Genomic DNA, 12,612 nt, shown 5'->3' on the forward strand with positions numbered 1-12,612 from the left:
AACACAGCTACTTAAGTAGACTTTGTTGGGAAGACAATAACACAACAGCAAAGTGTTTAATGGTCTGGTTGGTTAATTAATAGAAAAAAGCAAAAATGGTCTACTGTTTTGAGCAGCTCAGCCTATGTTTTGGCAGCTGGTAGTTGGTCAGATTAAGATGGATATTTTTTTCTCCAGTTGGTTTAATCTGCTCGATTTGTTCCAGATAAGGATTGAGCAACTTTGAATCGTCAGCAATGTTAAAGCGATTAGATTTGCAACTTGATACAACAACTCCAAACCAGTAGAAATGGTGAAATGTCAACCAATCCTGTTTCTGGTCTACCTTCCTGTTCCAGACAAGGAATATATAGTACTTTGTGCCACCAGTTTAGATGAATGTCCACATATGGGTGTGATGGTCAGGTTTTCCACATACAGTTTGGAACACCTTCTAGTGTACCACAAGGCTGAATGTGTGCATCAATTGGTAATTTATAATGTCTGTTATGTTATACATCAATTCTTCCATAAACTGCTCTGACTTCAAAATGTTAGACTGTTTTATTTTATTGAGTTAAATATTTAGGTTTATGGGCACATGGTGGTTTAGGGGTTATCACCTTTGCTTCATACCTCCTAGGTTGGGGGTTCAATTCCCACCGCTGCAGAGATTGAATGTTCTCACAGTGCTGCAGGGGTTTCCTCCCTCAGTCCAAAGACATCTATGGTAGGCTGATTGACATGTCCAAAGTGTCTGTAGTGTATGAATGGGTGTGTGAAGGTGATTGTTCCCTGCAATGGATTGACACACCGTCCAGAGTGTACCTCGCCTTGTGCTCCCGATGCTCCCTGGGATAGGCTCCAGGTTCCCCGCAACCCAGTAGGATAAGCGGTATAGAAAATGGACGGATGGATTTTGGTTTACAGTAATATCACTCTCTCCGACTCTGGGCATGTGCTTGGCCTTCTTTTCTCTCTTGTATCTCTCCAGTTGAGAACAATTAACACCAGTGATTGTCTTGTAATGTACATTTTAGTGCATAGTTACATTCTGCCACTACATTACCAGGACATTGCTGTTTTCATATTGAATTTGACAACTGGCTACTTTGGAGGTTAAAAAAAACAAACAAACCAAAACTACAGAGGTCCAGATCTCAATGAGACTATCTAGTTATGGCCATGGCTCCAGATAACCAGTCTACTTGAGGAACTTAATTCTTCAGGAAGGTAAATCTTCCTGATGGAGGAAGTTGAGGTTCACAGTGCACATATTTATTTAGAGGTAAAAATCTCACCAGAATTCTTGACAATATACTGAGAATCTGAAATAATTATCATTATTATTATTATAATAATAAGCCTCTTCTATGTTTCCTTGCTAGAGAACTGAAAATTTGCCAGTCATATACCATATGTTCAAATAACAAAATGTTGTCCACCTTTTCAATAGTATTCTACACAATTCCTTGTATGAAGTAAAAACAAACAAGCAAACTACTTTTTTTGGGCAGGGTTTTAATTGTTTAATCCTGGCATGTAAATGTATCCTGTATCTTTCTTCAGGGGTGGATTTCAAAATGAAGACAATTGACGTCAATGGAATCAAAGCGAGAATGCAGATATGGTGGGTGAGATGATTGATGTCATACTTGTGGTCTATAATCTGGATATACAGTGGGGGAAATAAGTATTGGACACATCAACATTTTTTTCAGTAAATATATTTCCAGTGAGGCTATTCACATAAAATTTTCACTAGACATCTGTATTAACTCAAGAAATCCACAAATATAAAGAATTCACAACATAAAGTCCATAAATAAAGTTATGTGTAATAAAGTGGAATGACGTAGGAAAAAAGTATTGAACACGCTAAGTAAAAGCAGTTCTCCAAGGTAAGGCAATGAACCAGCTGAAATCCTTAAGTAATTATACCCCCTGTCTGTGCTAATTAATATCAGCTAGGTTAGTAAATTGATGCTCTGTAAAAAGGCTTTTTGTTACCAAGGTGTCACACAAGATACATCTCATGATGGATAAAAGCAAAGAGTTCTCCCAAGACCTTCGGAACCTTATTGTTGCAAAACATATTGATTGAATTGGATACAGACCTATTTCCAAACTTCTGAATCTTCCAGAAAACACCACTGGGGACATTATCTGTAAGTGGAAGCAACATCACTCCGTCATCAACTGACCACACACAGGAACACCTCGTAAGATTTCTGATCAAGGAGTCAGAAGAATAGTCAGAAGAGTAGCCCAAGAGCCAAGGACCGCTCAGAAAGAGCTCCAGAAACACTTGAAGGCAGCAGGTACCATCTTCACAGAGAAAACAATAGGCAATGCACTCCACTTCTCACAATCACCCCACAAAACTCCGTAGCTAAAGAAAAGGCATGTCGAAGCTCGTTTAAAGTTTGCTACAACTCATTTGGACAAGCCTATGAAATACTGGGAGAGTGTAGTCTGGTCAGACGAGAGCAAAATTTAACTTTTGTCTGTCATACTACACACCATGTTTGGAGAAGAAATGGCATTGCACATTACCATAAAAACACTATAGCAACAGTGAAGTTTGGAGGTGGAAGCATCATGGTGGGGGCTTTACTGGGAGATTCTTGAGAAGAATCTGCTGCCATCCACCAGGATGATGAAGATGAGACGTGGGTTCCAGCAGGACAACAATCCAAAGCATACAGAAACTCTCAATTAGTTTCAGAGAAAAAAAATTCAAGGTGTTAGAATGGCCCAGTCAATCACCTGACTTCAATCCAATTGAACAAGATTTAAAGACATATGTTTAGAAGAATGGGCCAAAATCACACCTGAATACTGCGGCTGATTAATTTCTTCATACAGGAAGTGTCTTGAAGCTGTCATTACAAACAAAGGCTTCTCCACTAAATATTAAATAAATTTCAGTTAGCGTGTTCAATACTTTTTTCCTGTGTCATTCCTCTTTATTACACATAACATCATTTATGGACTTTAATGTCATGAATTATACTTTATATTTCTGTATTTCTTGAGGTAATACTGATGTCTAGTGAAAAGTTCATGTGAATAGCCTCATTGGAAATATATTTACTGAAAAAAATGTTGGTGTCCAATACTTATTTTCCCCAATGTATGGGTATTTTTAGATTATACAAAGTTGCAATTTCAGTCATTGAAGATTAGCTTTGCTCACATATCTGTCTTCTACAGGGACACAGCTGGACAGGAGAGGTACCAAACTATTACAAAGCAATATTACAGACGAGCACAGGTACGGATTATGTGCTAGCCTGTGGCTCTGACCCTTTTCATTACAATAACTAGTATCACTGAACATGTTACAGTTGGAGACCTGGAGCTAAATGTAGCCTAGATTACTGAGGTTTCAAAGTTTGAGCTCTTTGGACACAGAAGTGTTTCCTTTTCTTCTCCCAGGGAATTTTCCTTGTATACGACATTACCAGCTCCCCCTCCTTCCAACACATAATGAAGTGGATTAGTGACGTTGATGAGGTGAGGAGGCTTTTTTCCCTCTTAAACTTCCCAAGCGCTCATAATCGGTTCTCCAGTGCAATGTCAAATTGTGCTGTTCTAACAGGTTGTATATCTGACCTAACAGTCGATGCCAGCCTCACAGTTTTTTTTTTTAATTTTTATTTTTTATTTTAACTCTAGTACGCACCATGCATAGTGCAGAAGATTCTTGTTGGGAACAAACATGATGAGGAGCATCGAAGACAAGTGACCATGGAGCAGGGGAAAAAGGTACCAGTTGCATTTTGTTCTCCAATCCATAAGACCAAGAACAGGTTTTTGAACTGTTACCTGGCTGGTACGTTCGGAATAAAATTCACTCTGACACAACTCCAGGGTCTCTGATTCAATCCTGAACTCAGGTTACTGTCTGTGCAGAGTTTCACATGTGTCCTTGTGAATTTCCTCAAGGGGGGGGACTATGTGAGCGGAGCCTGCATGTTATCCCTGTGCCTCGGGGGCTTCCTCCAGGTAGTCCAGTTTCCTCTCCCCAGTCCAAAGCAAAGACACACGTTATAAATTGATTGGCATTTCCAAATTGTCCGTAGTGTGTGAATGTGTGCACTGAGACAGACTGTAACCCCATCCTGGGTGTCCCCTGCCTTGTGCCCTGAGTTCCCTGGGATAGGATAAGCAGTATGGAAAATGGAAGGATGGATGGCTGTCAGTTACTGGCTATGCCAAATTGACCCTAGGTGTATACTGGTGTGTCAATGTGTGTGTGGCGTCCCATCCACTGGCCCTGTGTCAGGCTCCGTTTCAACTGCGACCTTGACCAGGATAAAGTGGCTTTCTTAAGGTGAATGAATGAATGAATAATAGTAATATAATATCAATATTATTTGCAGGCATTGTGGTAAAAAGTGCTTTTGCTTTATGAAATTGATAAATGATCTTTCTCCTTCTGCACTGTTAATAATGAGTGCGAAAGAGCAATTTTTATTTGGGTAGTCAGGTTTGACTCTTGTGTTAATGGAAGGAAAATGCATTTTGTTTGGAAGGATGGAATTCTGTTTGCCTTGTAGTGAAAAAGATTAGGTGTAATGTAACACACTGCTTTCTTTCAATAAGCTTGCTAAGTCTTATGGTATGGATTTCTTGGAGACAAGCGCCTTTACTAACTACAACATCACTGAGGTGAGTTGCTTGGTTGTTTTGATGTCTAATCTTGTAAAATGCTTGTTGGATCAGAGATGTGTCAATATTATTATGGTTCCACTGTAATTGGATTAACTTGGGGTTTGTGTTACCCGTTGTGCTTCTCAGGCATTCACCCGGATGACTGAGCTGGTGCTGGAAGCAAGCAGGATGGAGTTGGATAGTGTGCTGTTATCCAACAAGGATGATCTCAGCACTACTGAAACAGAGCAGGAGCATGAGTATTCCACCTGCTCATGTTAGCGAAGTGTTAAAGCATATTTATCAGCTGCTACCGATGTCAGTAAGCCAGTTATGAATACCACTTCAACAATGTCCTTTATAAAATATTTTTGAAACATTTCCTCATTACTACACATGTATTAATAGATGCTTTGTCTCATTGCTTGATCCTAGATGTAAGAATGAACAGTAAACATTTGGAGAATGCACCATTGGTTGTCTCACTAGGGGGTGTTGTCTATGAATCATTTATTTGTTCATCACGGCAAACAATTGTTCATCAAAAATGCATCAAATTGCTGCTCTGACCTTATTTTGCCATTTAGCTTGTGACATAATCATGGGCAGAGCTGTGAGGTACATCAAGGACTTGTGATGCATTTGACCACTATTCCATTGAATTGACCGTAATCCGGGCAGGAGAAAGGGCTCCACTTCTTCACTGCTTACTTCTGAAACAAAGAGGGAGAGATTTGGTTTTGGTATTAAAATAATTAAAACATACATTTAGAATTTGATACCATTATTATTGTTAAAATATATATATATATATATATATACTTGCTGTCAAATCTGTATGACTACTGTAGAACTGTTTATTGTAGAAATAAGTTGTAAAGATTTGTATATGATCTAGATCCATATATGAAATACTAGTTCTCCCTAAAATAAATGTGTATTATGATTATAATGACTGACCACTCTTATTAACACTAGTAAAAACACCTTTTTATGAACCTTACCTCAGGCCACACTGACCTGTTTATTGTCAAACACGTATTAGACATGACTGGACTTTTCATATGTTTTAGGAAGCTTAGCTCTCTGGCAGATTAGGAGTGCCATTGAATTACAGATTCTGCGTAACAGAATCAGAATTTGGGCCAAGCTCCACTGAAAGGGATTAGATTGAACAGTTATCCATTTTTAATGACGCGAGAATGTAGGCAATGACTTGCTGAATGTTTAATGGCTCAGAAGTAGATTCAGTCTCTAAAGCCACTGAGAGTTTAATACAATGTGCTGCATAGAAAACTGGATAACTTCCGTTTTCCACATGGGAAACAGATAACTGCTGTTTAGGAAATCACTAGAACAACTGATAATGTCTGTCTAGAGTGTGCCATTAATGGCTTGTTGAGTTGTAGTTAATTCCCTGTATATTTTATACCATCCTACGTTTGTGGGAAATATCTCCCAGACCAGAATGTTGTTTTTTTTTAAATAACTTATTCCATAGACAGGACTGTTTGAATGTGTATAAAAAAAATCTGGTGCAGGTTTATAGATTAAAACCTGAGATGGAAAATCAGCTCTATTGTTGGTAAAAGAAACGTTGTCAAATCGCTGGGACCAGATCGACTACACCCGCTGTCGAATAGGTCACTCCAGGATGATGCACAAGTTTTTAATATTAGGAGAAGACTCACCAACGTGTACCTTCTACCAGAATCCATTATCCTTGAAACATATTTTATTGGACTGTACTGGTCTTAACCCTGTGAGAAACCTTTTTTATTCAGTCAGCACTCTGGAAGAAATTTTTAACAAAATCAAACCTAACACAATTTTAAAGATTTTAGGACAAATAAGTTTTAAAAACCTTATATAGAGTTCCTTACGCATTTCTCGCCATGGAAATAGCCATAGAAGCTGGCATGGCGTTTAAAAAGCCAGACAAACAAACCTGAGATGGCCTACCTCTGTCTTTTCACCACATACATGTATTATGTATCATTTGCATATCAACTTCCCTCCAAGTCATTTGACACCCAAGCTTTATAGCTGAATCCAGGCAACCGGCATGACTTGCATGCCAGAAGGAAGCAGACACACATCAGGAGGACACCAAAGACGGATCATGACCTTCATAGCCAAGATGTTTTATGACCTGCGTGCTACCACGCTGGAAGGGGACTCTATCGATTTTAATGTCTACCGAGGACGAGTGGTACTTATCGAGAATGTTGCATCGCTATGAGGCACCACCACCCGGGACTACAGCCAGCTCAACCAGCTCCAGAGCAGGTACCCGCACCGGTTTGTGGTCCTGGCCTTCCCCTGTAATCAGTTTGGCTACCAGGTTAGTGGGACAAGCAATTCACAATGTATTCAGAATTGCTTTTGATGTGTTGGATTAGTCTTGCTGGACATCTCAGTTTAGATAACCAAAGATACCCAGGATGAAACCAGTGTGATGTATTTGGCTTTAGGATTTTCCTTTAAACCAAAGACCACATTTGTACCTGGAGAACAAGCATGATGCAGAATTTGGTTTTAACCCAACTCGAGTACACTCGAGCACTAGTGAAGCAAGGAAACCTGTTTTGTTTGATTGGATCAGATGTGTGCAATTATTGATGGAACCAAATGTTTCAAGAATGTAAATGCTTAGTGCCTTACATCATGACAAACATTGTGCTAATACTACTGATGCCAATGTAGAGTGCTGCTAAAAGTCATTAATGAAAAATTTCTACATACAATCTCAGAAATAAAGTTACCAAACTGTTCTTTGTCTCGTCGCTGATGTGGTACCACCAAGGCGACATATTTTGTAACTTTTAATATGCATCTTTATGCCTTTAAAGACCACTGCTATGCCTGTAAACATTGGTCTAAAAGCTAATTAAAGGTACACCACGTGCACTTTCCCAGATAAGGTGGGATAGATAAAAGTGCAAAAGATTTACTTTTTATAGTACCACCCAAGCGACAAGGAAAATACAGTACAGGTGTTATCTTTAATTCTGAGTGTGTATGAAGGAGCTTTACTGGACAAAATTTGACAAAGTACAAGCATTGCAGAAGCATGGTATACTTACAAGGGAGATTTTGTGTGATTATATCTTATCTTTCTCCAGGAAAACTGCAGAAATGGAGAGATCCTGAACTCCTTGAAGCACGTACGACCAGGTGGAGGGTTTGAGCCTTTGTTCACCATTTTTGAGAAGTGCGATGTGAATGGGGCTAGCACACATCCTGTCTTCGCATACCTGAAAGACAAACTTCCGTACCCCGATGATGATCCAGTCTCTCTTATTCAGGACCCCAAGTTCTTAGTGTGGAGTCCCATCAGCAGAACTGATATCTCATGGAATTTTGAGAAGTTCCTGATTGGCCCAGAGGGCGAGCCCTTCAAGAGATACAGCAAAAACTTCGAGACCATTAACATCGAACCTGACATTCAAAGGCTATTGAGGCTGACCAAAAACTAATCAAACTAATCAGTTGCCTCAGAATGTATTACATTTTATTGTAGATACCACTGTGCACCCCTCTACCCTTTCTTATTTTACTTAATGAAGTTGATGCTCTAAAGTAACGTAAGGAGTATTAACTGAGGTGTCGTAAATATAAAAAAGACATGTAGAGGATGCTAACAGAGATGTATTGAAAGGATTGTTTTAATAATAATAAAACAACAAGAACACTGAACTTGTAATGTCTTATAACAAAACACTATCAAATGCTCATGACTGAATACTATCATGAAGGAATGTGTATCAGTCTAAAGTGATTACCAACGTGCTACATATTAGGCATCATGTAATGTGAATACATACACACACACACACACACACACACACACACACACACACACACACACATATATATATATATATATATATATATATATATATATATATATATATATATATATATATATATATAAAATCACAGTCTAAATCCCAAGTATTTCGTTTTTTTTTTTTTAATCGGTAACAATTGTTACCTTCCATATAACACACGTGACTGAGGTTTTTGTTAGCTTATTCTGAACATTAGGTGGTAGTATTGCTGAACATTTCAGCAATGGGTACCTCATAACCACTAGTCTTTACTACAGTAGGTCTCCACTAGTACAAATAGTTTGAACTGACTTTCATTTGATGTAGATCACATTCCTATCCATCTGGTGGCAGCACTGACCAAAGCTACTGAGTTCTTTACTTTCAGAACACATTTCCATATCACTGAAAAAAACATTGGAGTAAAATTTACTCAAGAAAAGTGTGGTAACAATTTCCACACAATAAAAAAAAATCTTAGTAAATAAGATTAGTAAATTTTATAGATTGTGTAAGGTTTACACAGCAAGGATTATTCTCCTTAAAAAATGTAAGTACGTTTAACTGGCAACTTTCTTATTTTATAAATACATTTTATTCAACATTGAGTTAAATGAACTTCATAAACCTCAACCCTATATAAAAAAAAATAATTTAAAAAAAATCATCTAAACATCATCAGTAGTACTTGATGGTCACTAATACCTTTAATGATTCCAATCAGAAGTATCACTCCAATGAGTAAATGCAGTCACATCAGCCTTCATAAAGAATGAACTGGCAAAACCCAAAATCATTAATGTAATAATCACCTACACCTGACTGAGTAAGACAAAGAAACAAGAAAACTTGACCAAAACTCTTAATCTTTCAAAACATTTCATATTACATGCGTCCTAGGCCTTAAAGCTGGCATAAAAAGAAATACAAAAACAACCCATCCATAATGCTCAAAATTAAACCAATTTAAAGTTCTGTGAAAACATGCAAATCGAGTTCAAATACCATGCCCTAACTTTAGTATGCAATCGGTTCAATTTAACATGACATATTCTGCTTTTTTTCCTTTCTAGTTTTCTGAGTACTTGCAAAATAATAGTACATTTAACCCAGTAAAGTAAGTAAAATATGCACTTTGGGTTTTAGATGCATATTTACATGAATTAATATACAGTTGCAATCAGAGTTATTCAACCTGTCACGGATCAGTAATTGAGCCGGAAGCAAGTACAGGTAAAGACATTTTATTAAAGGAGGCAGGCAGACAAATCCAAAACGTGAAACAGAGGCATAGTTGAAAACAAGCAATGGGTCGGGCGATCGGCAAACAGGCATAAACTGGGCTGGGGGAATCGAAATCGAGGTCACTAGAAACGAGGTCAAAACACAAAACATGAAGCGTGAACAGGGAAACGAGAGGCGGAAAACAACATCTACGTTTAAACTAAACAATCTAACTATCGCGGTAACTATCTACTATAATACTCCGTGCCGTGTACAGGGAGGCGAGGGGTATATATCGCAAACATAATCAGCATTAAGTGCTGACGGCTGAAACCAATGTAGACCCACCCTCGAACAATAACCAATGACAAAACAGGGAGGACACAGAACAGAAACAAAACAAACGCACGTGTCCACAGTAAACACTGTCACAGTCATCAGAGTGTGCGCTCTCTGAGCACTTGCGCACCTGGCTCGTGCACGCGCGCAGACTCCAGCTCTCCGAGCCCGCTGCAGGTTGCAGCGCTGTCTAAAGGGGAGATCGTGACATAACCCCCCCCCCAAGGGCGCTCCTCCATGGGTGGTCCTGGCCCCCTGGGCAAAAAGTCCCCAGCTGAGGAGACTGAGTGGCGTCCTTAGCGGATGCGAGAAAGCAGAGCTGCGTCCTCAGCAGAACAGGAAAGCAGAGCGACATCCTCAGCGGAATGGGAAAGCAGAGCGACGTCCTCAGCAGAGCAGGAAAACAGAGCGACGTCCTCAGTGAAGCAGGAAAGCAGAGTGACCTCCTCGGCGGAGCAGGAAAGCAGAGCGATGTCATTAGCGATTCTTGGCGTAGTGGCTTCCACAGCAGCGTAGGGAAGCAAAACGGAACTTTTGGCTGCAACGAGAGGTGGAGAAACCTCCTCAGTAGAACAGGGTGGCTGAATGGCATCCTCAGTCACGCAGTCTGAGCGTCGTTCTTCATCGACTTTGCAGCCTGAACTTGGTTGGTTATGTCGTCAGTCTCAGGCATGAGGAAAACTTGGCTGGTCGTGTCAACAGACTCTGGCGTGAGCATAACTTGGTTGGTTGTGACGTCGGTTTCAAGCATGAGCAGAAACTGGTTGTCTGTATCAGCAGACTCCGTTGTGATCAGAACTTGGTTGTTCGTGACATCAGCTTCAGGCATGAGCAGAACCTGGTTGGTCCTGACGTCGGCTTGGACCTGGGAAAGGAACTTGGTGTGAGCAGAGCTTGGGTTGGCCGTCTCTTCGACCTGGGACAGGAACTTGACTTGAAAGGTCACCTCTTTGCCTCGTTGACCTCTAGCAGGAACTTGACTTTATGCTGGAGCTCTGGAGCTCTGGACCTCCTCATGGATCTCAGGCTGAAACTCTGGGTCTGAGGTCACCATGTTGACCTCTGGCTGGAACTCAGCAGGTGAGACCTCCTCGTTGGTCTCAAACTGGAGCTCTGAGGTCGCCACGTTGACCTCTGGCTGGAACTCAGCAGGTGAGACCTCCTTGTGGGTCTCAAGCTGGAGCTCTGAGGTCGCCATATTGACCTCTGGCTGAAGCTCAGCATGTGAGACCTCCTCGTGGGTCTCAAGCTGGAGCTCTGAGTTCGCCACATTGACCTCTGGCTGGAGCTCAGCAGGTGAGACCTCCTCGTGGGTCTCAAGCTGGAACTCTGAGGTTGCCACGTTGACTTCTGGCTGTAGTTCTGCAGGGGCTTTCATGTGTAGTAGTTTGTGCTTATGCCAGCTACTCTTGAAGCATTCCTTTGAGCAGAAAAATGCTTCCTGGAGACCTAGTTTCTTGCATGTAGGACATTGTAGCTGAATCTCTTTCCAGCAGCCTTCAGTCATGCATCTCGGTGGAACCTCCACCATGTTGGCCGGAACCTGAAGCTGTGGAGGCTGCCCTGTCAATCCCCTCATAATAGATGTGGAATGATAGTTCAGCCTTATTCGTCACATTGACTCTCCTCAACAGTTGATCCAGGTTGTAGCTCTGCCCTGGATCCCCAAACTCCTTCAAAAATAGTTCCATAAACTGAGTACTTTTCTCCAGTCTCCTGGATCCTATGGCTGCTAGATGCTGCGCCCACTGGCGGGTTGGGACAAAAATCCGGGACACCATGAACCTTATCCATTGCCTCTTGCTGGGCTTGGTGTCCTTTAGGCTCGAGAAATATGGCTGGCAGTCAACCAGAAAATAGTCCGGGTAGCCAAAAAACCCATCAAATGGATCTGGGAGATCTAGGAAAGTCTCTTACGGAAACTAGATCGAATCCAAGGCGGGGATGGTTTGCGTAACGTGACATCTCCCCCATCGTCCTGCTGCATCCATGTTTGGCAGAGTATTCTCTCACGGATCAGTAACTGAGTTGGAAGCAAGTGCAGGTAAAGACATTTTATTAAAGGAGGCAGGCAGACAAATCCAAAACGTGAAACAGAGGTGTAGTCGAAAACAGGCAATGGGTCAGGTTGATCGGCAAACAGGCATAAACTGGGCTGGGCAGGAATCAAAATCAAGGTCACTACAAACTGGCAGTGTTCCTGAGGAATCTTAGCCCATTTGGGCCTCCAGTTCAGTAATATTCTTGGGTTTGCGTGCTGCAACCGCCTTCTTCAGTCCCACCAGAGATTTTCTATCGACTTCAGCTTCCTTACAGACGACATGATGTTTTCTCCTTGGATTTCCTGATACTTCAATGAATCCATCTTGCCTTCCACACACTGCAGGTTTCCAATGCCAGAGGATGCAAAGCAGCCCCAGAGCATCACTGAGCCACCACCATGCTTGACTGTGGATGGAATGTTCTTTTTCTTCATTCTTCTTCCTCCAGACGTACTGCTGATCCTATCGTGCTGAAAAGTTCCAGTATTGTTCCACAGAACAGAATCCCAAAACTTCTGTGGCTTATTTATATGATT

General features: G+C 40.9%; 2 protein-coding genes across 2 annotated transcripts in view; both read left to right on the top strand.

The window, feature by feature from the left end:
• Positions 1 to 5,565, top strand: part of LOC108269633 (ras-related protein Rab-15) — a 6,654-nt gene extending 1,089 nt beyond the window's left edge. Inside the window, exons 2-7 of the mRNA XM_017475604.3 lie at positions 1,549 to 1,609; positions 3,196 to 3,256; positions 3,421 to 3,498; positions 3,661 to 3,750; positions 4,591 to 4,656; positions 4,786 to 5,565. Of these exons, the coding sequence (XP_017331093.1) occupies positions 1,549 to 1,609; positions 3,196 to 3,256; positions 3,421 to 3,498; positions 3,661 to 3,750; positions 4,591 to 4,656; positions 4,786 to 4,920 (491 nt within the window). The 3' untranslated portion in view covers positions 4,921 to 5,565. The remainder of the gene's footprint in view (positions 1 to 1,548; positions 1,610 to 3,195; positions 3,257 to 3,420; positions 3,499 to 3,660; positions 3,751 to 4,590; positions 4,657 to 4,785) is intronic.
• A 603-nt stretch (positions 5,566 to 6,168) lies between these two features.
• gpx2 (glutathione peroxidase 2) lies at positions 6,169 to 8,333 on the top strand. Its single transcript, XM_017475603.3, has 2 exons — positions 6,169 to 6,982; positions 7,764 to 8,333. The coding sequence occupies exons 1-2, from the start codon at positions 6,704 to 6,706 to the stop codon at positions 8,115 to 8,117; spliced, it is 633 nt and encodes a 210-aa protein (XP_017331092.1). The 5' UTR covers positions 6,169 to 6,703; the 3' UTR covers positions 8,118 to 8,333.
• Positions 8,334 to 12,612: the final 4,279 nt, after the last annotated feature.

The sequence above is a fragment of the Ictalurus punctatus genome, chromosome 9 (assembly GCF_001660625.3).
Source record: "Ictalurus punctatus breed USDA103 chromosome 9, Coco_2.0, whole genome shotgun sequence".
Classification (NCBI taxonomy): Eukaryota; Metazoa; Chordata; class Actinopteri; order Siluriformes; family Ictaluridae; genus Ictalurus; species Ictalurus punctatus.